Source organism: Lytechinus pictus, chromosome 16 (assembly GCF_037042905.1).
Source record: "Lytechinus pictus isolate F3 Inbred chromosome 16, Lp3.0, whole genome shotgun sequence".
NCBI lineage: Eukaryota > Metazoa > Echinodermata > Echinoidea > Temnopleuroida > Toxopneustidae > Lytechinus > Lytechinus pictus.
Window position 1 is genome coordinate 11,593,622 of NC_087260.1, and position 23,057 is coordinate 11,616,678.

Below are 23,057 nucleotides of genomic sequence, written 5' to 3' on the forward strand. Positions count from 1 at the left end.
GCAATTCTAATTCAGATTCAGATTGAAATTGAAATTAAATTCAAATTTAATTTCACATTAAGCTTCAAATTCAAATTCAAAAGCAAATAAAATTACATATTTATATTCATATTCACCATCCATAATTCATACATGGAATTCATATTTATATTATTCATAATACATATTCAATTCAATTTTAGAATGTTCATAATTTATGCAAAGCAGATTCTCAATAATTTTGTTTTACTGAACAAGATTGTAAAAATGCAGATGCAGATTAATAATTGATTTGTTGTCAAATATTTTCAGATCAAATAAAGATTGTCTTCTTTTGTCACCATCACGGTCAAGTACCTCGAATGTCAGGTATTTGGCCAGAACTTGGCACATTGCACAGCCATCCTATTCAGAGCCATCTGGCTTTTTGGCTACATTGCAAAGACTAGGAAAGAGAGGAGGGTGACATGGTTGTAGAATGCAACAGTCACAATTTAATTGAGATAATTGAAAATTCAATCTCACTGTTACAATGTCAGAAGAAAATCTCATCCCATATACATGTTGTGCTTTTAATCAAAATCATTTTGTGAGTCATACATGTATTTCCAGTCATGCGGTGATATTGTCTATTCATGTCTTGTTGCGGAAAGAGCGCACAGATCTTGGCATTACAAAAGAAGCATAAACTGCATTTTAAGAACATGTGCGGTGAAACAAGGAAATGAAGAGTGCTGGAGAATCATGATAAAATGAAACTATCAAGTGACTTTTATTGTTTGTCTTCATATTACACATCCATTGAATTTCATCCATTTATTTCCAAACAACTTTTCCATTCGTTCATGAAGCTGTGCGTCTCATGCATGTGAATCTTTCTAAACTAAATTCTCCTTGTACACTGAACCTCATCTGTGCCGCAGCATAATAATCAACTGAAATAAGTTTGTTGGTTCATTCCAAACATGCCCAATTTTGTGTAAAAGAAAATGGTATTGCTGGAACTGTTTGTGTGAAATCGCCCTTTGGGCAATTCTAAAGTAATTTGGACTCGGTGATCTTGACTAGATCCGTCGTGGCAAGGCTTTTGATCTCATAAGCTACTACTACATGTAGTAGCTTGCAGCTAAACCATGGAATTTAAGTATGCAAGTGAGTGAGGTATCAAGACTTTTCATCTTTAATACATGTAGTTTCTCTTTGTAGATATGGGATTTGACCTTGGGTTGGACTGATCACATGAAATTTGTCACATACAGGTGTACATGTATTAATAGCATTTATATAAAGAGGGCACAGTTTGCAAAATATATATGTACAGTATGCTCAATTATAGCTCATTATGTTACGTTGATTACGATGATTGCGTTGATTACGATGATTGCGTTTAAATACTTTATAATAAAAGCAATTGTCATGAATCATTTCCTTGTCAAAGGAACCCTTAGAAAATAAAGATAAACAGACCGAGTGCAAGAGAAAAAAAGAGAGAAAAAGAGGGGGGGGGGGAGAGGACCTGATGCTGAAGTGATTGCTTAATACTGATATGGAAATCTTATTACCAGGTACACCTGCAGGTCGTTAGTCTTTTAAAACTATGAGAACAACAAATATTGCAAGACAATGATTGACTGGTATCCGATATTGTTCGTTTTGAAATGCAAAGGATAGCAACAGCAGGAAATCATCCCCCCTTTTTTTTTTTGGGGGGGGGCTTTATATTCTTATTGAGGGAGGCCAAGTTCCTAATGGTGATGACCTTTATCCCTTTTCTTTTTTAGTTTGCCTCCCCCTCTTAACATCCTGGAAAGATCTGGATATGTCTTGTCCCTTGTGCCTCCTACCCATGCCTTCTCCTGCACCCCACCCACATCACCCTTAGCCCCTTTATGCATCTACATTCAGATATCATTTTGTCAGGATTTCAGCACAAATCTGTTCAAAAGGGGCTTGAATTTTTACTAAACACATAAAGAAATGCATTGCCGATGGCTCCCATGGAGTTTGCACTGGCACTAGTGTATCAATTCAGATGTACATGTACTTAATCAAAGGATCCCCAAATATGGACCAATGGTTTCAGTTTCTGATTATGGTAACTCCCATGGGAACTTGGCAGGACAGCGTTTTGCTGGTGAAAACGAAGTTGGTATATACTGTTAACCATTACCAAGGAAACATTTTGCAGGTTAATCAGTCATAGTGGCTGACCTTATACATGTAGACGACAGATATTACTCTCGGGCCTTTCTATCAAAGTGGAGACAATGGCAGAGTGAGGATTCGAACTCACGATCTTGCGATCATGAGTCCAATGCTCTAACCACTGGATCACCAATGGGTCGTTTGGACATATCTTTGTGAACACAGTCCCTCAGTTCCTCATTCCACCAGTATTGTACTTGTAATTTCTGAGATCCTGTACTTTCCTGTAGAGGCTGCTACAGAAGTGGAAGTAGCAGCCATGTGACCTTGCCTGGGCAAAAACATCAATGCAACCTTGAAATAAAAAAGGGTTTGACTTGGCTCAAGTCTCCTTCCAGTTACAGCCAGATCACCATCTTTGAGTGCTTCCAGCATCACGTCATAGTGCCATTGGGTTTTACCCTCTAACAGTGCCATACCTAAGACAACATTTAAAAAACAAAATTATATAGCACAAACATACTATCTTTTCAATATATTTTTAATATGGTCATTATGATCAAAGTATACACAAGTGCTTTCATGCTAGTTTGTAGAGTGTGTTTGTTTGTTGTGGTTCTGGGGAGTGTGATTACAAGTTTATTACATTTCATTACCACATTACCTTGTAAATGCCTAAGATAATTGCATTCATTATGTTATATGAGGCCTAACAGTTAATATCTGACATGCTAAAGATGCAAAATATGACTGATGTTATGGGATGATCCAGTCAATATTCTGAAAGAATCCATGGATGGAAACTATTTGCCTGTACGTACGGTCTTGGTGTTGTTCAGAATGCCCCAACAAAGAATAGAACCTCGCACTCTTGAAGTGCAATCAGCTCTTCATCTGTAGCAAAGACCACAATGCATTCCTGGTTATTAAGGTACAGCTTCCATCTTTCCCCTTACCAACTTTCGGCCCACACTCCTTCAATTTGGATATCACTAATCCTCCTTGGGATCGGTGGACACAGGGATGCACGTACCCTCTGCAACTGACTCCAAATCTCTGTAAAAAAAGGAACTTCTCTTGGGTTAATACGGCCGAGGTCAATCACAATGACATGTGTTCTCCTTATGGTCAGTGTCGGATCCTGGCGAATACATGTAGCGTCTGCTGCCTCATCAATAAACTGTCGGTGGCGCACATGTAGTCTTGAATGTTATCATAATATGCTGTACACATACATGTATGAGATATCTCATTCCAATTTATGATCAGTCTGTTATACCTTACCGGTATATTATTCGGTTACACTTCGTAATTCCGAAGGTTCGTAATTCCGAAACACGTAAATTGCCTATACCTCGATGTTCGTTAATCCGAACATTTGTGGCGTTATTCCGAAGGTTCGATAATCCGAAAACGAAATAAGGTTCGATGTTCCGAAGGTTCGTTAATCCGAAAACGAAATAAGGTTCGTTGTTCCGAAGGTTCGTTAATCCGAAAACAAAATAAGGTTCGTTGTTCCGAAGGTTTGTTAGTCCGAAAACGAAATAAGGTTCGCTAATCATTTCGTTTTCGGACTAACGAACCTTCGGAATTACGAACCTCATTTTGTTTTCGGATTAATGAACCTTCGGAATTACGAACCTCATTTCGTTTTCGGACTCACGAACCTTCGGAATTACGAACCTTATTTCGTTTTCGGATTAACGAACCTTCGGAATTACGAACCTTTGGAATTACGAACCTTCGGAAATACGAACCTTTGGAATAACCGAACCTTTGGAATAACGAAGCTTCGGAATTACGAATGTATGCCTATTATTCAGTAGCATATTTCATATCATGATACACAATATAGATCAATATTTTTCAGAAGTAATTTATCTGCCAAGCGATTGTCAACAATGATATAAACAAGGACCTTATAGCGCATCTCATAATAAATTGGCAATATGGATTACTTAATAGTTGCAAAAGTAGTGTCGTAAAACTAGGCCCTTAGAAAGCCTTTATCTCTTCTCCCAACATAATATACTTGTAGTCAAACCTGTCTTAGCGGTCACTTGTCTATAGTGAAAACTGGTCTTTAATAGCCACCAAACTCGTCTCCCATTGGAAAGGAACATACAATACTGTATGTGTTTACTTGGCTATAAAGGACACCTGTTCACTACAGTAGCCACCTTTTCTGTTTCCAATTGGTGGCCTTTATAATAGATAGGTTTGACGGTGTATAGTATGCTAACCTTGTTGAATATTTTGTATACCATTAATTATACAGGTAGTGTCTCTCCCGCGTGTGATGGTTATTTCCCCCAACCGAGTCAGGGAGAATCCCTCTTTACATTCCTCTCATCGCAAGACTTTGCTACCTGTCCTGAAGTTGATAAGGTATGTTCACTGTAATAATATTGATAGTGATTATGTTAATAATAATAATAATAACAACAATATATAGCATTTATGAGGAGCCGATTATCTAGTTACCAAATCAATGGCACACTATACATTACCCCGGCTGTAGCTCCAGCTGCTAATGGTGCTTGGTGCATCCAAGGAATTATCCTGCCGGTTACCCACTCACCTCACCTGGCTAGAGTGCAGCATAATGTGGGTAAATTTCTTGCTGAAGGAATCGTGCCATGGCTGGGATTCAAACCCACGTCCCTCTGATTGAAAGACGGGAGTCGTAACCACTAGCCCACGACGCCACCTGTACATGTATATATTTAGGTTTTATTCTGAAAAACATTAGGAGGGGAATTCAACCTTGATCATAAAATTTGTGAGAGAGGAGAAAAAAAAGAAAGTAGAAAAGATGGAATAATAATAATAATAATAATAATAATTAAAGATTTGTATAGCGCACATATCTGTCGATGACACTCAAGGCGCACAATTAACTACTTATATAAAACAGAAATCAATAAATACATAAAAATGAACAAACTGAGAAGAAAAAATACACAATCAGTTAAGTTGGTAGTCAAAAAATAAAAAATGGCCTTATCACACAACAGTTAAGGAAATGCTTCCCTCATGAGGTAAGTCTTCAATTTGCTGTGGAATAGCTCTCTTGACTGGCACGACTTAATGTCCGATGGGATTGAATTCCACAAACGGGGACCAGCAACGGAAAAAGATCTGTCACCCCAGGACCTTTTCACTCTAACTTGTTGGAGCTGGTGAACATTCCCTGAACGAAGACCGGGTCTACACGATCTCTTCAACTCCAGAAGATCTGATAGGTACACTGGTGTCTGGTTGGTTTTCAGTTTAAAGACCAAGGAAAGAACTTTATATGCAAGTCTTTGCCTAACAGGCAGCCAATGTAATTCCTTGAGAACTGGGGTGATATGATCCGACAACTTTGAACGCTTTACAAGTCGTGCGGCAGAATTCTGGACCTTCTGTAGTCGTTTTATTTGAGTATCAGGCAGTCCAACCAAAGTACTGTTGTACATATCCAAACGTGATGTGACAAGAGCATGAACTGCCTGCTTCGTTGCATGGGGATTCAGGTAATCCCGGATCCGACGAATCTGCCTAATGTGATAAAATGATGATCTGATGCAGCTAGAGATTTGTGGTTCCATAGACATAGTACTATCAAGTGTCAAACCTAGCGAGCGAACTTTAGAAACAGGCTCAACATGTACATCACCAATTTTTAGGTTAGGAATGATGACCTTTTTGATCTGTTGGGAAGAGCCAAAGAAAATGAATTCAGACTTCGCCTGGTTGATTTTCAAGTAGTTCTGCCCCATCCATTTGGAGATCTCTGCTACACATGACTCAAATCTAGCAAGTACGTTGTCCACATCAGTTTGATTAGGTAAGCATGGTAAATACAGCTGAATGTCGTCAGCGTATATGTGATACATCAAATCATGCCGATTGATAATGTCATAGATTGGTAGAATGTACATGGAAAACATTTGTGGTCCGAGCACTGAGCCTTGAGGTACGGAGCAATCAAGAGAAACTGGATCAGAGATGTCATCCTCACCAATGCGAACTGATTGAGTACGACCATCAAGGTATGACTGACACCAGCTCAGAGCTGACCCACTGATACCAATTTCCTGTAGTCTGCGAAGTAGAATACAATGATCGACCGTATCAAACGCTGAACTCAAATCCAGTTGAACGAGGCCAGTCAACATGCCTCTATCCATGGCTCGGAGGATGTCATTAGTCACTCGCAAGACAGCTGTCTCTACTGAATGGTTTTTCCTGTAGGCCGACTGGAAAGGATCCTGCAGAGATTGGTCAACTACACATCTGAGGATACGAGCAGTAGCCGCTCTTTCAATTACTTTTCCAAGGAATTTCAAGTTAGCTACTGGTCTGTAGTTTTCCAGTCTCTCCTTATCCAAGTTTGACTTCTTAAGTAGAGGTCTAATCGTAGCATGTTTCAAGTTCTCTGGAAAGACAGCTTTGGTAAAAGACCCATTAACCAACTTTGTAATAAATGGCACAAATGCAGAGAGATGATCCTTGATTAGCCATGTTGGAATGGGGTCTTGGTGACAAGAGCTCGAGGGTGACTGTTTGATGATTCTCTCAATTTCAGCTTCTGATACCAAATCAAAAAAAGAAAAGAAGAAAGTTTGAAAGGAATCAGACAAACATTCAGAAAGTTATGGCTGTTTTAAAATTGCAATCCCCAAAGACTATACAAATTGGCAATTTGGTATTTAAAGTAAATTATTGCAAGTGGTAGGGACCCCAACTTTCCCATAGGTCATGTACTTCATTATCAGGGATTTGTGGTTTTCCGCTAAAAAGTACATGTACCTAATCCCTTTGGGCGTTACACAAAATATAACACAGGCGCATATTGCTTTATGTCCTCGTGAAAGGAAAATCAAATTTGGAGTAAACTCTTGTTATTTGTCTGATATTGTTCAAACTTTCACCTACATGTATCTACTTGTCTGAGTTTTCTTTTCCTCTAAAAATAATGTTTAATTTGGGCTGGATTCCCATTCAATCCCTTTGGTAATTAACCAAATAGGATACTTTAGGGTGACCATTGACTATAGCTACATGTAGTAGCCTCGGGATCACCCACAAAATATATAAAAATATGAATAAAGTAAATCAATATTCTACAGATGGAAGAACGATGATTATGCCGCATGATTGCTTCTTGCGTTAAAGAGGTACTTGTGGCAATTGAAATAAAAGAAAATGGCCCACATAATTCAGCTATTGCCTCCATGTATAAAAAATAATTTGCTACCCTTCTGACCATGTACATGTACATACAACACTCTCATGCTGCGGGATTTTCCATCTCACAGGAGAATGCCCACTTCTGCATCTCCGAGGCCATCATCGCTGCCGTGGAGCAGATCAAATGCCGTCAGCTAACCCGACAGACTCCGTCGGACCACGAATCTGACGGATCCGACGAGGAGATCCAGAGACTGAAGCAGAGGATCCGCCTCAGGCGTACCGAGAAGCGCGAACGTAGACTGCAGTGTGAACAGGACCAAAGCCCTCTTGGTAAGTTGTTGGGTTTGAATTGCCACTCGGTCTACACCCATTCGTTTACCTTCCGTTCGATCTCATCCCTCATGGTCTAATCCCCGTCTACAACCATTTTGTCATTTGGTCTTATTGCCATTTGGCCTGTTACTGTTTTGTATAATTTCCACTGACGCTAAACTCATTGGCCCATATTCTCAAAAGAGATTTGAATCGTACCACAGTACTAAACCATGTGTTATGCAGATTTCTTGTACATTTTATCGCGCTTCCCTTTCAAGCACCCTTTGCCAAAAGCATGCATTTAATTGGATTATTCTCAGTGTACGCGATGAAATGAGCATACTTATGTACAAAATTCTGCACAGTCCATGGTTTAATACCATGGTACAATTAAAACCTCTTGAGAGAATATGGGCTTGTTTTGTCTCAAAAGAGGTTTCTATTGTACCATGCTAAATATAAAAGCATGGTCTATGCAGATTTTGTTTACATGAAGAATACACTATTTCATCGCTTACTTTTAGAGAAGTCCATTTGCCCATTTTGGTTAAAGGCCGCTAAATGCATGCTTGAATAAAGCGTGATAATACAAGAAATCTGCATAGTCCATGGTTTTGGACCTTGTTACAACTGACACCACCATTTCGAATTGTATTTTACGAAGTAAAAAATGATAAGTAGACCAAGTTATTAAAGTGGAGGCCAAATGGCAGTCAGACCAAGTTGAGAGTAGACTTTAATAGCCATGTGGTATAAGATTATCTTAGAAGTGGACCAACTGTTTGTTTGTAGACCAAGTTTTGTCAAGGACAGATTTCGGTTTCTCACCAGTCAATTCATTGTTACAAGTTCTACAGCAGGAGTCATGGAACGGTTTTCAAAGTGGGGGGGGGGGGGGTGAGGGCTGACCATAAAAGAAATCGCAATCAGATTTTCATTGTTAAACGTGATTTGTACAGAGTCTTGGAAAAAAAGTTGGGGGAGGGGCTGAAGTCCAGCCCCCGGATTCCACTACCCATGAACGGGAGGACTTCAGTTAATCATGGCCATGCGATCATTGGATGCCCTTTGACTATCCTCAATGCCCCTCTCAAATAGAGAGGTCTTGCGCCCTTTTAAAAATGTTTCCAATACCATCTGTACTAGATGGAAATGCACCCTATAGAGAAGTGACCATGCCCTAAAGATTGTAAGGCCTGCAATAGTATCTTATTTATATTATTAAATTATTTATTGTGTGTCATTTTATTATTAAAATCTATTCAAAAGTGATTGCTGATGTGGAATATACATGCATGCAAATACATTAACTGTATCGAATTCGATTTCCTTACAAATGGCACTTGGGTGTACTGATAATTTGCAATATATGAGCTAACTGAATATTTCCTTGTTTCTTTTGTCATACATGTCATACATGTATACTCCGTAACTCCTCGGTGCTTTCATTTCGTTATTTCGAACTCTTTTTGTGTTTTTATTTTACTGTATATGTTCTTTGTCTCTCTTCATCACAATGTCCATGTACATCCATTTCATTTTCTGTCTTTTCCTCATCACTTCCCCCCCTTGTGTACATATGTCATATACTCCTCATTTTGCTGTGTGCATGTTTGTCATGTGAAACCATTACATGTTATGTAGATTGTGATATTTGGAGCCCAGAGCATGATGGCACGGATTCACCCCAATTTCTGTCCGATTCAGGTTTGTTGATTGTACGGTTTTATCCGATCCCTCATTGTCTGATCCCTGTTTGGTGTTGTCCTTGAAAGTTTGATCCCTTTTGCCCCAAGTGTCTTGGGTCTAATGGGGAAAGCGCAGAATTACTTATGATATTAATGATGATAATACCATAGTAATGATAATAAAAAATTGTAATGATATTGATAATGATAACATTGGTAAAAATAATGGGAATGATAACAATGATATTAATAATGATGATGTTGATGATGATGAAGATGATGATGATGATGATGATGATGATGATGATGATGATGGTGGTGGTGGTGGTGGTGGTGGTGATGATGATGTGATGATGATGATGGGGATGATGATGATGATGATGATGATGATGGTGATGATGATGATGATGATGATGGTGGTGGTGGTGGTGGTGGTGGTGGTGATGATGATGATGATGATGATGATGGTGATGATGATGGTGATGATGATGATGATGATGATAGTGATGATGATGGTGGTGGTGGTAGTGATGGTGATGATGATGATGGTGATGATGTGATGATGACGATGGGGATGATGATGATGATGATGATGGTGATGGTGATGATGTGATGATGACGATGGTGATGATGATGAAGATGATGATGATGATGATGATGATGGTGGTGATGGTGATGATGATGATGGTGATGATGATGATGGGGATGATGATGATGGTGATGGTGATGATGTGATGATGATGATATTGATGATGGTGATGATGATGATGATGATGGTGGTGGTGATGATGGTGATGATGATGATGATGATGATGATGATGGTGATGATGATGATAGTGATGATGATAGTGATGCTAACAATTATAACAAGATCAACAATGGTAATAATGATAATAAGGATTTATAGTCTGTTGTATTGCATGCATACTATGACATGTCTGATAATAATGTCATGTTAATTAGCTGGCATGATGCTTATTGTATCCCCTGTAAATTCTACAAAACTTTATATTGTTTGATTCTTTGTGATGTCAGTATTGCATCGTATATAGATATTCAGTTGTTCATGAGCTTTAGTACAGCTGGTGAATTTCAAGTACTCTGTTATATACACACTTTGCAGTCAACATAAATTTTTTATATTTAATCCTTTTATGTATTTCTAATGATTTCTTCATAGAATTTCAAAGTTGTATTTATGTGTTGTTGTGCAATACAATCATGCATTTAAACTGTACATGTGCATGTTTGTAAATCATGCAATTACCCACTGTCTGAGTGTCTCTATCTGTCTCTTTCTCCACTTGTAATGACCATGTTCTGTTTCTTGCAACCACAGAGGAATCAATGGAAGAAGCCGATGACTTTGTAGTGACGGATACTTCTTTGGACACCAATCTGGTTGCTATGAAGACAAAAGGTCTGACTGCATCACTTGGCTCGCTTTATTCAGGTGAGAGGATCTATGATATCGTGGTGTAGTGGTTCCGACTCTTCTAGGCCTGGTGGGTGTTTCATAAAGCTGTTCGTAAAGTTACGCACAACTTTATGCACGACTGGAACCTTTTCTTAGGTCATAAATCATTTATATAGGGATGTCACTTAGCACAAGAAAGGATCACCAGTCGTGCCTAAAGTCATTCGTATCTTACGAACAGCTTTATGAAACACCAACCGGGGAGTATAACTCTGAATATGCGATGCATTCGATCAGTTGATCAACATTTTGCACTAATCGAATGTTCGGCAGATGTTGATTACCAATTTGAGGCATTTGATTGTCAAAAGTACATGGCTATAATTTGTCAACAAAGTGCAAATTAACATACAAAATTTATGCTAAATTTTAATGAATTCCCCAAACATTATAACCCTTTCAAAACACTTTACCAATTGGTTCCCTTCATATGTGTTCTTAAATTTCAGATGCCGATCTGAAGAAAGCGAACAAGATGCACCCCATCGAGACGGTCATACCACTTACTAAGATAGAGCCTTCCTCATCCCACCAACTCTCTGCGGAATCCATAGCACTTTCCCTCATCAAGAAGTTCTCTTTCCGACAGCTCCCGGCTGCATCAGAATTAGAATGGTTGGTGTCTGAAAAAGATGCCCCACAACAGGTATGCCAATGGTTTATAATGGTTTATATTTACTTGGCTTACAAGCAGTTGGTCTTTGTCCTAGATAGTCTAAAGGGTGACACGACATTTGCTCCTGCGACAATTGCTCCAGGCTCTATTTCATCTTAGATTTAGGGTTGTAATAGGGTTTTATGTTAGGTTTAGGTTTAAGGTAGTGTATAGAGTTTTATATCCCTCTTATGAATACTCTTGAGTATTCTAGATAAACGATTGGTCAATTCGTGATCATGTGACAAAGTATAATTTAACTAGGAAAACACATCGCTACAAACAGCTCCGTATAGTTTCCTTCTAGCTCCGAATATTTTTTGATATATACTTTCATGCGCAGAACTGCTCATGCTCGATATTTTCTCCCAATTCTTAACTGCGCATGCTCCCTGACTTTCCTGGATATCCAGGTCAGAGATCCGTACCGTTTATCTGCAAAATAAATAAATAAATAATACGGGTCTAATGTAAAAAGCTCTCGCTCAAATTACTTACTCAATCTGAAAAGTCTGTGAAGGATTGGGTCTAGATTATCATGCAGGAAATATATTCCATGACGACCATTCATACATACAGGATACCGTAGGTGAGTCAAAATCCTGCGCGCTTACAAAATTATCTTGAGACAGAGTGGAATTGCAGCGGCGCAGCGCAACGGACCTCTCATTATTGCAGTTGGGTAGAAGCCGCGCGCAGCCTACCTAGGAACTGGTCAGCATTTGCTTGATCACCCTAGGTCTAGGTCCGGTAACGCTAGAATTGATCTAGATTGGTTACACATCAGCAAGGATTAGGTCTACAAGTTAAAGAGGGATATAAAACAAATATATCAGGCATTTCCTTCGAAAGTATAGTGGGACTTATTGATCCTCGGTTGAACTGGCAATATATCTAACTATTATAGTAATTGCCAGTCCAACCTCGGATAAACAATTCCCACTATACTTTCTCAAAGCCTGATATATTTGTATAATATCCAGGCCATTCATTAATAGTTTATGGAATTTACAGCGGAGCAATTGTCTCCGGAGCAAGTGTCAAGGAACCAGTCTTAATTCCTCCGCACACCTTACGACTGGTCCACGATCCGATTTTGGAACAAATCGTATTTTGCTTTATTTTCTGAAATGTGAATAGAAAGTGTCTTTTTTATTGGAGGTTCAAATTAAATGTTAGGATACTAATATAACAATTTTAGATGATTGCAAGCCTTTATTTTGTAGTAAGGGCCAAGTTGGTTTCAAATCGTAGCCAATTGTGTGGTTGCTATGAAATCATCATAACTGGATATTCTATTCTTTAGGGCTATCTTATATTAAGAATGGTAGCATAGTCACAGATTTTATTCTTACGATGATTTAGAACTTAACAAAGTAATATTTTCCATGTTTCAATACTCGCATAAAATTTTATGTTTGATTTCAAAATCGGGCCACAGGCCCATTTGGTCTGCTATTCTATTAGACGTAACTTGGTCTAAATGCTATTCTGTCTTTACGTCTTGTGTTAATCTGGGTAATCTTTGATTCTAATTGAATATAATTCTATCTTGCAGCTCTTGCCTTTACCCAAGTCAGTTCCCATATCTCCCGATGATGGTGAAAATGCTGACCTCTATAAAAATGTGAGTACAATGTGATCTTATGTACAATGTTATGTACAATGTATATTAAAGGGCCTGGCAACTGACAAATCATGGGGAAATTGAATCAATACGAAATTTGCAAAAGGCCAATTGACTTGCATAATATAATCCGTCCGTCATGAGCGCCCGTTGGACTAATGCGATAAAATTCGGACAGCACACAAATTTGACCGATGGTTATTTACTTCGGGTCGTCGCAGTTCTAGCTTCCAACAATCCCAATTCCTAGACTCATAGCAGGCCTCTTGATTGCTAAAGCAAAATGAATAACCTCTGTGGAGTTACATGTTTCAAAGCGAAAACATGCAGTTTACTTCTGGTTGGTTAGTCTACTAACTATTGCTCTCCTAAGATTAGACCTCCCAGACACGCCGGCGTCTATTACTTAACACCCCAGGCATGCAGCCGAGTGAAAGACTTGAATCCCTTCTCTGTTTTTCTAGATTAGCCTTGATTTCCCCATGATTTGTCAATGTAAAGTCGCTTTTACATAAATTTTAGTAGTAATAACAGCACCAATAATAATAAATGATAATATTGATGACAATAACAACAACAACAACAATGATAATAATTATGATGATAACAAAAGTGATAGCTACATGTATAATTGACCCAGGGTAGCTATTAGCTGAGTTGCTAATGTAGTGTGCCTATTTTTTCATATTTATTGTAATTGAATGATATTTATAATTGGAAAATTCATTCTTCAATGCCATTGCTTATTCTTCCTCACCAATTTGTCATTTTTCCCTAGTAAGGAAATACATCAAATAGTTTTGAACTGAACAATTTGATGATTATTTTACTCTTCTGTGATTAAGCTGTTTGATTAAATGGAGGAATATTTCAATATGGTGGTGGTGATTTTTTTACATGATTGCTAAGAAAGCATGAATGTTTGTACGCAAGCAACCAGAGGACTGACAGCTTAAGGTCCTCTCCGAGGGACCTGGTATTCTTATCTAATGCCTTACCAAAGGGCACTAGCGCACCAAGTGGGGATCGAACCGGGTCACCAGAATCCAAAACCCCCGCTCTACCGACTGAGCTATCGTGCCTCCTCGTGATATTCAAAGTATAAACGTGATATTCAAAATATTGTCTACATGTATTTCTTAGATTGTTAGCTTTGGATAGATGAGGTTGTGTATACTGCATTACTTATGAAACAGTTCTGAGTGTATGTTGTCTAATGCCTCTTTCTGTGTTTTTATGATTTTCACATAGATGCGTCTCCGTGGAAACCTTGAATGGGCCCCTCCTCGACCTCAAATAGTGTTCAGTATTCACCCTCCTCCAAAGTAAGAACATAATCATTGAATCATTCAATATCATTAATATTCCACTTTTATATTTTACTTCAGACATTGGATTGATACATGTGTCTTTAAGCAGTTCACATATAATTATTATCAACCCAGTCATCTGAAGGTGTAAATAGACAATGTGAGCTTTGAAATTCCTCTTGTGATATTTAGGAATAATTTCCTCAAAAGATGGTCATCTTTAACTGCTTTAACGTAGGTGCCATATCAGTTTCAAATGTGTGGCTTTCCACATAGCTATATCAAACAGACACCATGACCACAGAAAATATAATATTCAGTGGTCAACATGTTCAATTTTGCGCTCTTTTAAGATTAATATGTTCTCATTCTTTTCCCTCCAGACGGAAACAGCTCATTGCCAAGCAGAACTTCCGCTGTGCTGGTTGCGGAATGAAGGCAGAAAGGGGTAAGACCTTCCATTCTTTTTCCTTCTAATCACATTGAATGGTTGTATGAATTATAAATGATGGTGTTACTGGCTTTCCATAGTTGTGCACAAACTTAACAATTACATCCTAATGTCTGAAGGGAGTTTTCGCTCCATGACGTACCAAGAGATCAAGAAAATATGTAAATGAATTGAAAGTGCCCATCAAAAATAAAAGGACAGCTGGGAGGTCTATGTCGAAAATTGGTGAACTAGAAATAGCAGTTTAGTCTCAAGTTTCGAAGCTGACGAAAAATTGCAAATATGTAATTCTTTCAGAGTCAAGGACGAAAGTGCTGTTTTGATTCACCAATTTTTCGACAAAGGGTATATGACAATACATTTTCTACATTCTTGAACCCTTTGTCTGTCGCTGAGTGAAAATTTTGTAGTACAAGAAACTGTGAAAGACCATTTCTCCATCATCGTCTTTCATCCCCATCAGGTTTCCTGAAGCGGTTGCGGTACTGCGAGTACCTGGGAAAGTACTTCTGCCAGTGCTGCCATACCAATGCATCCTCCCCCATCCCTAGTCGTATCCTGAGGAAGTGGGATTTTAGTCGTTACCCGGTGTCCAACTTCTCGCAAGAGCTCCTGTCCAAGATCCAGACTGATCCCGTCTTCAATGTGGTAGACGTCAACCCTATTCTGTACAGGAAAGTCAAGCAAATGCAAGCTGTCAAGGTTAGTCATGTCCGCATAAAAATATGGAGTTTTCACTCTGTGACGCACAACAGGTTCAAGAACGGTAAATGCCTTGAAAATGCCCATCAAATGACAAAGAACAGCTGGGAGGGCTTTGTCGAAAATTAGTGAACCGGAACAGCAGTTTCATCGGAGCTGACGAAGAATTGCAACTATGATGAATGTTCGGAGTTAAGAATGAAACTGCTGTTTTGATTCACCAATTTTCGACAAAGACTTCTTGATTGCTCTTTGTCATGAAGCAGGGTTCCCAGCCCATCAGGGAAAATCATTGTACTTTTTTCCAGTCGGGGAAAAATCAGGGAATTTTATTTTAAAATTCATTCATTTCGGTTTATTGTACAAAAACTTCCTTGGTAAAAACAGTCGGGAGACTGATACAATCAAAGATTACAATGTAAACATAACTTTCATAGTTACATAAGTGAAATGAAATAGTCAAATAATGTAAAGTAACAATTAATTAATTGATGTTGGTATATTGCACTTACAAGGAAATTATAGATGAGAGCACGTTAAAAAATATATTCCAAAGATATTTATAAATAAAAGCTATAATATGGTAATGATAACTGAAATACATGCACTAAATTCAATAAACAAATCTGTAAGTTGTGAAGAAGGTTGAGATTGGGATATAAAATTAAATCGCAAAGTGGAAGGTTCACATTGAGAAATAAATATGGAATTATGTTTTTAAAATATAATTTTAAGGCTAATGTGGGACATCTGACATACGGAAAATAAGGCATAGAGCACTGTAAATTGTATTATTATAGATTATATCATTATTATCACTGTATATAAAAATATCGTCACTACATGTATTATTATGCTATATTATTATAATCCTTACCATTTAACAGTTACCATTTACATAGAGATCAATATCATTATCATAATCATCAAACACATAAGTCATGATTAGCTAGATAAACTACATAATGTAGTATTATATTGCATGTATATCCAATTGGCCGAGTTAGATGTTATTCAAATTGATGAAAAATGAAACAAAAAGAAACATCTATATTCAATTAAATTCTCAGGAATTTAAGAATTTTATCTTCGTATTTAATTGTGATATTGTTTTACGGTGTTTAATAGCCGTAATATTACTTTTTTTTTGTAAACTTGTTTATGAATACGGAATTTATTAATTTTTTTTCTTTAATAGTTAGAAACATCAAGTGATAACTTATCTAGCAAACAAGCATATGAAAGAAAAAAAAATGAGGGTAAAAACGTGTATTATTTCACCAAATACAATTATATATTTTTTAGAGATAAACAGAGATGGATATTATTGGCATACACAACATACTGATTATTAGCATAAAACTACATGTTGGAATTTAGCATTCTAGTTAAGGAGGGAATCGCAGAGTTCTTGTATCGTTGGGTTTTGAAACATGCCAAGTGGAGTAGAGGAGCATTTCTTAATCCTGAACTACGATTAGAGATGCTTTGACGAGTGTCCGGTAGCATGACACGATGGCGATCAGATTTCAGAAGACCACGTCCAAATCGCAGAAGAAGATCTTTCCTGCGCTCACACAACATAGGCAACTTAAAAAGAGCAAGCCGTTGTGCATATGAGAGGGGAGACGGGTACACAATGAAACAAATCGCACGTTTTTGGATCCGTTCAATTGCATCACTCTGCTTCTTCGTAATTCCTGAGCCCCAAACAGGGACACCAAACTCTACAAGAGGACGGATGTAAGCTTTGTAGATGGTCACAAGATCATGCTTGTCGATTCCGAATTTCTTTAGAACACACAGAATGTAAAGTCTCCGCGCAGCCCGTGATGTCATCTGTTGGACCTGATCGTCCCATTTCAGATCTGAACGAATCACTACACCGAGTAGTGTCAGAGAATCAACGTGTTTAAGGTGAACATCTGCGATGGTGATATCCAACATGGGAGGAGGATTCTTCAAGAAAGACACCTGCATAACTTGACATTTTTCAGGCTTTGGCGTGACGTCATTTAAGGCGCACCATTCCCCGAGTTCATCAACGTGATCCTGGATGTTACTTTGCTGATTTGTAGATAATACATCTACCAAACTCAGGTCGTCGACATACTTACATCTATATGGTGTAGATAGGGCAGCATCGTTAACAAGAGCAAGGAAAAGAATCGGTCCCAACTTAGTACCCTGAGGCACTCCGCATGACAGGCTCATCGGATTGGATGTCTGTCCCTGGTGTCGGACCACTTGGTGACGGTCGGACAGAAAACTACAAACAATCGGTATTATTGAAGGATCAACTCAATGACCTTCGAATGATTCACAAGGTCAAATGCTTTGGTGAAGTCAATAGTGCAGATGTTGGCATACCATCCACGTTGCTCAAGATTCTTATAGATGACGTCCAGCATAGAGACAAGATAGTGGTTAACAGAACTCCCTCTTATATTGCCAAACTGCGATGAATCAATGTGGGGTTTAAGGTCATTCATTAACCAGTCGGCGAGGAAACTCTCAAAAACTCTAAAAATACCTCAAATCAGGGGAAAATGCCTCAACTGAGAGAAAAATCAGTGAATTTCGATCGGCCCAAAAGTCGAAAGCACGGTAATCAGACTCTTGTAATTTGTTGAATATCAAAACAACATCCATTGAATGATTGGTTGTGGCAGTACTACATGTAATAGTTTTACATTATTGTTTTTATACTGAAAATACATGTAATTCTCTGCAACAACTTAGAAAACATGCGAAACTGGGAATGGGTTTGAATACTCTTCAGGGAATTTTTAAACTTCATCAGGGATTTTGTTTTCTTGAAAAGCTGGGAACCCTGTGAAGGGCATTTGACAATACATTTTCTCTGTTCTTGAACCTGTCGTATGTTGCGGAGCGAAAACTCCCTGGTGTTGGGCATATGTTTATTAGGCATTTTATCCAGGGACAAGATTGTCCAAGGACCAGGGTCATTATATTCTTCAAGGTGGTAGACCACTCCCTTTCTTCTGTAAGAACGCCAAGTATACAGGCTGTCAAGTTAAATTCTGCTCATCTAGAAACAAAAATGCAGTGTTTATGGACATATATATTTTTGGGCATTGTATGAGGGAATAATTGTCCAAGATCCAGCCTGATCCAGTCTTTAACGTGGTTAACATGAACCCGACCCTCTATAGGAAAGTCAAGCAAATGCAAGCTGTCAAGATTAATCTTGCCCGTATGAAAATATGAAAAAATATCATTATGGTTGAAGTTATAATTTCATTGAATATGCTCACAATATGTTTTAAAAGAACATTATTGTATGAAAAGGATTGATATAATGCAGTTACCTCTTCTTTAAATGGTAATTCTTGATAATGAATATACATGTAGATTGATATTGAATACTAAATATGCTATTCTACCTTATTTATATTAATATACAGGATTTGCGAACACAATTATTCTTCCTGAAAGATTTCCTTAAGACGTGTAGACTGTGTGACAGGTGAGTGGATTAACCTCGTCTTATGTGTATTGAAATAACATTTTTTTACCATTTGGGAATGTGATGATGATGAAGATCTGAAACACAAGGATGTGTTTGTGTGTTGTGTCATAAAATTTTCAATTCTTGTGCAATTGTAGTAAGGTACATTGAGCTACATGTATTGAACATTCCTTTTGAGTCGTTGCAGATTTTCGATAATGAAATTGAATATTCACCTTGTTTATTTGAGAGGTCTTTGTTGCCATACCGTGGATGCAACACTTTGATCATGCAGTCTGTAATATATGCAGACTGGAATGAAAAATGATTTCTGCTAAACTCTACAAATTCATACAATTTTTCATTAGCAAAGTTTAAGAAAAAGGTTTATAGTACACTTTCAAATAGTACTGTTTATCAAATATTGATTGGTACCTGTATTGGTAATCATATATTTCTTAAAATAAAATACAATTCTGATTTTTTTAATGAAAAGTTATGTGCATCAATGGGTATGGTCTGTGTATTAATGGTTATAGTATAAAGGGTATGGGTTCAGTCTGTCGTTAATATAAATACAATGAGATAATTTATTACATTATCATCTGAAAAGTATGGTGGGGAGGGGTGAGTGACACCACTTTATACCATCCTTGAGCCATTCATTAAGTTTTATTTTTTATCAATTGATTTAACATTTTTCAATCCCAATTTTATCACATGAATTTTGGACTTGTTTAGAAGGTGAGATGCTATGTTTGTACACTGTCTCTGTAGAATGATATGTCTACCATGCTTGTTTATTCGTGTGATTTGGATGTGCTTATCCCGGGGTGCTTATGCATGTATATATTGTTAAATTCCAAGTGGTTTGAAGAAATACATATAGGTGTCATTCTTGTATCAAGATAAAAGAAATAAAAACAACCAAAGACAAGAAAATATTGTATTACAGCAAAACTGACCCAAAAATCTACTACACTCAGTGATAATTGGATACAAAGACAAAGTGCCCCCCCCCTCTGAGTTCTATTTTGCAAAGATAATTAAACATGAAATCATAATTATGGACAATTTTCAAATTCATTTCCAATATCTTTTTTTAGATTTGTTTCAATAGAGAACTTTGTTATAAATTTTCTTTTTTTAAAGGAAATTGAAAATTTAAAAAAGATTGTTCTCTCTGTTTGAAACAATTTTTATCGATTCTGTTTCTATTAGCTACATGTTAAATGTCTCGAACCTGAGAAAATGACCCACATGTATAAAACTACCACATGTGTCTACAAATATATCAGCCATGTACTCTGGTTATTAGTGTAATTTATGGTGTATTCATATTATTTCTTGGTGTTCAGTTACAGCACAGATGTCCTTCAGCAAGACACTACATGTAGCTTTCATATGAGTTATTTTCTGTTATCATGATTATTATCATTTATTCAAGCTGTGTGTTGGAAACCATTTAAACAAATCAATGTATTCAGGTTGTGATTAATCGTTGTTTTTCGTAGAAAATGTGGATATGAAATTCTTGTCTGATTGATTAAAATGGTGAAAGTGTCATTCAATTAATATATTTATTGTTTATTAAATTGCCATGAGGATTATATTCAAACCAGATTTATATAGCAGCCATTGGTCAAGGGTTCCATAAAAACAGTTTCTCATTGGAATATATACAGAAGGAATCATGTCCTATAAAAAAAAAAAACATTTAGGCAAGCCTACAATGTACCTACATGTATTAAATTGCCTTTTTGGGGGCACTCATGAACTAAAGGTTTTGGTATTTTGTAATCTTATAATTTGTACTTGTTAAACTGTATAGATTCTGTATACATACATGTAGCTTGCATTATGCATGATGGGTACTCTTTGTTATTCATTTAGTTTAATATTGCGTTTTGTGTGAAAGTTCTATATCTGTTCTTTCAATAGAGATCTGTAGACATATGCAACAAAACATGCACATGTAGCTTAGTCATGTTTTGGGAGGGATATGTGTTCTTTAAAAATATACCCAATATTATCATCATTATCATTTTGAGTACAATAACTTTGCCTTTAGAAAGTCAATTTTTTTAAACCACTGAAATCTGTTCGCCTTTGGAGAAACTCTGACTTAGAGAAATTTCAACTTAGAAGTATAATGCAATATGTTGCATATATGTTACATGGACTTCTGCAAATTTTTACTTCTCGAATAATAATAATAATTGTAATATCTTGTTGAGCGCACACACCGTCCAGAGACGCTCATGGCGCTACCCCAACAACAGTTCCTTTGGATATACAAACAACAACAAATATAAACAAATAAAAAGAGATCTTTAACAAATACAACCGAGTTCATAATTTCATAAAGAACAATTTTGTATCACCCACCGGAATTCCTAGCTAGATCCTGGTGGAAGGCTGACTTACATGTATGCAAGTGAATCTGTATTATGTTACAAAAGTTACTTTTTTTTTTTTTTTTCAGTTTGAAAGCATCATACGACAGTCAGCCCGGCCACTGGATGGGCCAGCCTGACCTCTACTCGTTAAGTGACCTTATCAACGTACGCAGCGGGGAGATGGAGAAAGCCCTCGCTCAACTGGTTCTCGATGGTGTTACTCATGTTAGCCAGTGTCAGGTAATGAATAATGATAACGATAATAGGCATTTGTATAGCGCCCTCTATTGAGATATCTATTCCGAGGTGCAGTATTGTTATTTCACTGGCCTTAGCTCCAACTGCAGTTGGTGCATCAACGGAATGAATGTAGTTTTACACTCAATCTTAGTTTCGTAAAGATGGAAATGACTGAAGAAAAGTAAATGGCAGTTTCATAATGTACATTTAATGGTATTGTTAAGTTAGTCTGTAAGCACAGACTTAAATTTGACACTTTAAGTAATTATACCATGTCTGGAGTGAAGACTAGACTCCAAAATCTGTCTGTGTCCAATATAAGAGGCAGCCACTGTACACAGTGAATCTAGTCTCACTTCTTCAGACTATGCATTATGCACTATGCGAATTGTGAAAACCGAAGGTCTGGTTTGCCGACCATTGCCAAGTTGCTCTATGGATGGTGCTTTCATATAGTGAGTGACTGTATGAAGGACCAGCCTTGAACCACATGCACACAATTACATGTCAGAAAGTAGCTTTATGTATTTAGAATTTGGCAACATACCCCCAAAGGAAATTTCATAGTAGAGATAACAAAGAGAAGCACAAACACTTTTATTATATTTGTTTTCTTGTAGTTTCAGTTGAAAAGTTGTTTTAAGTGGGTTCCCAACTTCTCTTTCTCTGCTATTTAATATTCAAGTTTTCTCTTGAAATTAATAGAAATGATGAAGGTATCAATATTTGCCTGGATTTTTTTGGGAAATATTTACTCTCCTAGCTGATGTTGCAGAGATCATTCAGATAATCATATAAAGGGAATTCTAGTTTACATATGTCTTTTATTATTAAAATTGTTTATTCTTTCAGCTGTGTCAAGCCAAGGGCTTCGTTTGTGAATTGTGCAATAAAGATGATATCATCTTTCCATTCCAACTCAACTCTACTTTCCAGTGTTTAGGTAAGTTTAAAGGGGAATCAAACCCAAATAAAAACTTGTTTTTATAAGAAAAAGAAAAATCAGACAAGTTGATAGGTGAAAGTTCGAACAATATTGGACAAACAACAAGAAAGTTATGAATTTTTAAAAGTTGTAAATATTGGTAATCACTATGCTCATGGAGACTTCAAATTGGCCGCATATGGGATGTCATAGTGATGTAAGGCAAGGACTACTCTTCCATGTACTCCAATACATATTATGGCTAAAATGTCATTTTTCCCAAAAGTTTTATTTCGAATTATGTTTTTCTTTCATGAGGACATTAAACAATATACTACCTGGGTTATATTTAGATTACTGCCCCAGGGGAATGGGTACTTAGGAGAAAACCACAAATCCCTGATAATAAAGTACATGGCCTATGGGAAAGTTGTCCTTGCCCCTTGTCATAATTTACTTACCCAGTTGCCAATTTGAAATCTACATACTAT

At 37.2% G+C, this 23,057-nt stretch overlaps 1 protein-coding gene across 2 annotated transcripts in view; it reads left to right on the forward strand.

Moving 5' to 3' along the window:
* The window catches only part of LOC129278826 (run domain Beclin-1-interacting and cysteine-rich domain-containing protein-like), a 46,409-nt gene that overhangs the window by 17,858 nt on the left and 5,494 nt on the right, over nucleotides 1-23,057 (forward strand). Inside the window, exons 7-18 of one of the 2 annotated variants that reach the window (XM_064111014.1) lie at nucleotides 4,403-4,512; nucleotides 7,431-7,635; nucleotides 9,265-9,327; nucleotides 10,648-10,761; nucleotides 11,235-11,431; nucleotides 12,999-13,067; nucleotides 14,319-14,392; nucleotides 14,761-14,825; nucleotides 15,292-15,530; nucleotides 18,959-19,020; nucleotides 21,488-21,641; nucleotides 22,494-22,584. In XM_064111014.1, coding sequence (XP_063967084.1) covers nucleotides 4,403-4,512; nucleotides 7,431-7,635; nucleotides 9,265-9,327; nucleotides 10,648-10,761; nucleotides 11,235-11,431; nucleotides 12,999-13,067; nucleotides 14,319-14,392; nucleotides 14,761-14,825; nucleotides 15,292-15,530; nucleotides 18,959-19,020; nucleotides 21,488-21,641; nucleotides 22,494-22,584 — 1,443 coding nt within the window. The remainder of the gene's footprint in view (nucleotides 1-4,402; nucleotides 4,513-7,430; nucleotides 7,636-9,264; nucleotides 9,328-10,647; nucleotides 10,762-11,234; nucleotides 11,432-12,998; nucleotides 13,068-14,318; nucleotides 14,393-14,760; nucleotides 14,826-15,291; nucleotides 15,531-18,958; nucleotides 19,021-21,487; nucleotides 21,642-22,493; nucleotides 22,585-23,057) is intronic. The other variant, XM_064111015.1, reaches the window with a different exon arrangement.